General features: G+C 43.7%; 1 protein-coding gene across 1 annotated transcript; it reads right to left on the bottom strand.

The window, feature by feature from the left end:
- Positions 1 to 382: 382 nt before the first annotated feature.
- Positions 383 to 1,309, bottom strand: LOC104654235 (60S ribosomal protein L15). Its single transcript, XM_010353325.2, is given in 1 exon segment — positions 383 to 1,309. A coding segment is annotated over 1 exon segment (615 nt). The 5' UTR covers positions 1,281 to 1,309; the 3' UTR covers positions 383 to 665.
- Positions 1,310 to 5,043: the final 3,734 nt, after the last annotated feature.

Here is a 5,043-nt window from a genome sequence, read left to right as displayed (position 1 = left end):
TCATCTATTAAAAGAAGTCTGGGCTGGCTGTGGTAGCTCATGCCTGTACTCTCAGCGCTTTGGGAGGCTGAGGCAAGAAGATTGCTTGAGCCCAGGAGTTCAAGACCAGCCTGGACAGCAAAGGGAGACCCCATCCCTATATTTAAAAAAAAAAAATAGCCAGGCGTGGTGGGGCACAGCTGTAGTTCCAGCTACTTAGTGGGCTGAGATGGGAAAACTGCTTGAACCCGTGAGGTTGAGGCTGTAGTGAGCCATGATTGTGCCCACTCCACTCCAACCTGGGTGACAGATTGAGAACATTCTTTTTTTTTTTTTTTATTGTCAGCCAAGCTGCCAAGACTTTTTTTTTTTTCTGCAAACCTTTTTTTTTTTTTTTTCAGTTCTCTTAAAGAATTTATTTTAAACCTATTATACCACAGTATGTTTTATACACTGACATACAACTCCCTAATAAGATAAAGCAAAGACAAAAAGTTTATCTTATTAGAAACAAGATACACCACCACTTATTGTCTTCAAACATTATTGCACTTTAACTTTCTTAATTTGACAAAGCATTCAAGAAACAATCTGCAGACTAGTTTTAACAGACAAATAACACCTGTAAGCAGACATGACTGTCCTAAATTGTTTATTAGGTATGAATTTTACAAACTTTACTTATATTAGCGGTAACGGTGGAGCTGGAGAGTATTGCGCCTTCTCCAAGCTGCCCGGCGAGAACCACCAATAGTATGGTGGAACTTATGGCCCTTTCCAAGGCCACGGCTCTTTCGGCCTGCAGATGTCAGCCCACGCATCTCCCTGTGCTTGTGGACTGGTTTGGTGATCCACTGGGTGTCAGGATTTCTTCTGATAGCTTTATGGAATGGATCAATGAGGATAACCTCAAAAAATTTGTATGTGGAATCTTCTCCAACCCAGTAAGAATTCAGGACTCTCAGAGCCCCACAGTGGCGTCCAGCTCGCTCCTCTGCAACGGACTGAAGGCTTCGAGCAAACTTTAGCTGGTTAACACCATGATGGACAGGCTTGCCGTAAGTTGCACCCTTAGGAACTGGGCGTTTTCGGCCACCACGGCAAACACGAATCCTATATATAACGTAACCTTGCTTGGCCTTGTAGCCCAGTCAGCGCGCTTTATCAGGCCGGGTGGGGCGGGGAGCCCTGTGGAGAGCAGAGAGCTGGCGGTACTGCCAGCAGCGGACCCTCAGAAGAAAGCGCATGACATCAGACTGCTTCTTTCTCCATAGCTCCTGGATGTACTTGTATGCACCCATCTTGGCTTACCTGATGGCTGCCGCCAGACGGAAAAAGGCTCTGCAAACCTTTTTAAGTGGTGAAATGTTTAACATTTTCTCTGAGATGAGAAATAATACCTTTTATACAACAACCTTTTTTAATTATCTTATTAATTCAAATTGCTTGAATTGTTTACATATCCAATTGTATCATCTGCAAATAATGAAATTTTATATCTCCTACTCCTGGTCTAGCTTGCCATCTTGCTCTGTACAGGATTTTGCAGTACAATATTAAATAGATATGATAATTGTCATTTTTTCTTTTTTCCAATTTCAGAGTGAAAATTTTCAACATTTTGCCACTTAGAATGTTTTGCTGTAGATTTTTGTGGACATCTCTTGTCACATGAAAAAAGTCTCTAAGCTTTCTGAGAGGATATTTTAAAATTATAAGTGTAGGCAGGTGCAGTGGCTCAGGCCTATAATACCAACATTTTGGGAGGCCGAGGCGGGCAGATGGCTTGAGCCCAGGAGTTCAAGACTAGTCTGGGCAACATAGTAAGATCCTGTCTCTACAAAAAAAAAAAAAAGTATATGCTTAAGTTTATCATAAATTTATCAAGGCTGTGCGCAGTGGCTTGTGCCTGCAATCCTAGCAATTTGGGAGGCCTAGATGGGAGGACTGTTTCAGCCCAGGAGTTCAAGACCAGCTTGGCCAATACAGTGAGACCCTGTCTCTACAAAAAATTTAAAAATTAGGCCAGGCATGGTGGCTCATGCCTGTAATCCCATCAGTTTGGGAGGCCAATGCGGGCAGATTGCTTGAGCTCAGGAGTTCAAGACCAGCCTGGGAAACATGGCAGAACTCCATCTCTACAAAAATACAAAAAACTAGCTGGGCATGGTGGCTTCCAGATTTAAATGATAAAATAAATTTTATCATCTCATTGTATTAATGTGATGAATTTAATAGATATTTTGACTATCACGCAAGTTATCTTCTTTTCCAGAACAGTCCTAAATCTATTAGGCAGGAAACAATTGCCTCAGCCTCCCGAGTAGCTGGGATTACAGGCATGCGTCACCATGCCTAGCTAATTTTTTTGTATTTTAAGTAGACACGGGGTTTCATCATGTTGGCCAGGATGCTCTCAATCTTCTGACCTCGTGATCCACCGCCTTGGCCTCCCAAAGTGCCGAGATTACAGGCATGAGCCACCGCACCCGGCTTATACCAGTTTTTTAAAAAAGGAGAAAAGGGGCCAGGCGCGGTGGCTCACTCCTGTAATCCCAGCACTTTGGGAGGCCGAGGCTGGTGGATCACAAGGTCAGGAGTTCAAGACAAGCCTGGCCAAGATGGTGAAACCCCATCTCTACTAAAAAAATGCAAAAATTAGCCGGGTGTGGTGGCGGGTGCCTGTAATCTGAGCTACTTGGGAGGCTGAGGCAGGAGAATCACTTGAACCCAGGATGCAGAGGTTTCAGTGAGCTGATATCGTGCCACTGCACTCCAGCCTGGGCGACAGAGCAAGACTCTGTCTCAAAAAATAAAATAAAATAAAATAAAATAGGAGAAAAGAAGTTTGAGCTAGTGTACAGCATGTTTCTTATATATATTATAGTACTATTAGCTAAGTCCTCGCATTTGATTTATGTTTTATTCTTGTAATAAAATCTGATAAGGTTGTGGTTAGGTTGTGAAAAATAGGATATCAAAAGCCAGCTTTCTTGCTGTCAGAGTAGGGAGTTATAGAAAGGAGAATGATGAACTGGAATTGGAGGCATTGATATAAACTAGTAGTTGTCAATATATAGATATATAGACATATTTAGATGTGTATGTACACAAATGTACATATAGTCCCAGTCTACTCAGACAGCCTGGGAGCAATGACCTCCTTCATCAGTGATTGCAACCTAGCATCCATAGCTATGGCCAGATGTGTCCCTCTGAAATGTGTATGTTGAAATCCTAACCCCCAAGGTGATTGAATCAGGAAGTTGGGCCTTTGGGAAGTGATTATGTCATGAGGGTGGAGCCCTCATGAATGGGATTAGTGCCCTTATACTTCATTTACCCCTTCTACTACGTGAGGACACAGCAAGAAGACCCCATCTGGGAGCCAGGAGGTAGGGCTTCACTGGATGACGAACCTGTTGGTACTTTAATCTTGGACTTCTTTTTTTGTTTTGTTTTGTTTTTTTTGAGACAGCGTCTAGTTCTGTCACCAGGCTGGAGTGCATTGGTGCCATCTTGGCTCACTGCAACCTCCGCCTCCCGGGTTCAAGCGCTTTTCCTGCTTCAGCCTCCTGAGTAGCTGGGACTACAGTCATGTGCCACCACGCCCAGCTAATTTTTGTATTTTTAGTAGAGATGGGGTTTCACCATGTTGGCCAGGATGGTCTCCATCTCCTGACCTCATGACCTGCCCACCTCGGCCTCCCAAAGTGCTGGGATGACAGCGTGAGCCACTGTGCCCGGCCGAACTTCTTACCCTCTGGAATTTGTCAGAAATAAATGTGCTGTTTATAAGCCACCTGGTTTATGATATTTTGTTATATTGTTACCCACAAAGTCGGTTCCCCATAAAATGGGGTCTTTCCCTGTTCGGTGCCACAAGGCCAATATGCAAAACCAAAAGTGAGTGTCAAGTAGTGCAGGCTTTATTCAATGGCCGCACAACTGAGAAACAGGAGTTTGGCTCACAAATCAACTTCTTGACTAGTGAGGGATGAGGGGGTTAAAAGACAAGGTTTCTCGCCTTGGCATGCAATCGCTCATGTATGTAATCCTGGCACTTTGGGACGTGGAGGCAGGAGGTTCTCTTGAAGCCAGAAGTTCAAGAACAGCCTGGGAAACATAGTGAGGCCCTGTGTCTACAAAAATTTAAAAATTAGCTGGGCACATTGGCACATGCCTGTAATCCCAGCTACATGGGAGGTTGAGGCAGGAGGATGACTTGACCACAGGATTAGGCTGCAGGGAGCTGTGATTGAACTACCACGCTCCAGCAGAGGAATATTCATATATTTTCTGGAAATGAGCAGTGAACTCCTCAGAACTGGAGCCCTGCCTTCCTTTTTGTCCTTTTATGGCTTCTGGTCATTCTCATGGCCAGTGTGGTTGTCACGGTCAGTCTCATTTAGCATGAAAATGAGATTTAACAAAGCCTGAGGGTTTTTTGTTTTTTTTTTTATGGAGTTTCACTCTTGTTGCCCTGACTGGGGTGCAATGGTACAATCTCTGCTTACTGCAACCTCTGCCTCCCGGGTTCAAGAGATTCTCCTACCTCCTCCCGGATTCAAGAGATTCTCCGAGTAGCTGGGATTACAGGCGCCTGCCACCACACCCGTCTAATTTTTTGTATTTTTAGTAGAGACAGGGTTTTACCATGATGGCCAGTCTGGTCTCAAACTCCTGACTAGCTGAGGTCTTTTTGAAATCGTTTGGTCGGCTATCTTGGTTTGAACCAGTCTCAGCTGGTCTAGTAACAAAGTGAACTTTTTAACACAGACGTCCTGTTTCTTAAAGATAAGCAGAGTTAGGGTGGGGTAGAAATTCAGCTATTTCAAGTAGGCATGACACCAGGTAACAATAGCCACCCAAACAGCCTAAGACGACTAAGACAGGGGTCTCTGTTTGGGGATTCACTAGACATACTCACAGGACTCAGTAAATAGTCATACTCTTCTCATATGATAAGTAACTTGGCAAAAAAAGGTCACACTCATGTCTGCGATTTATTTTATTATTTTATTTTATTTTATTATTTTATTTGAGACGGAGTTTCCTTCTTGT

Source organism: Rhinopithecus roxellana, chromosome 1, assembly GCF_007565055.1.
Source record: "Rhinopithecus roxellana isolate Shanxi Qingling chromosome 1, ASM756505v1, whole genome shotgun sequence".
Lineage (NCBI taxonomy): Eukaryota > Metazoa > Chordata > Mammalia > Primates > Cercopithecidae > Rhinopithecus > Rhinopithecus roxellana.
This window is presented reverse-complemented; position numbering and strand designations above follow the sequence as displayed.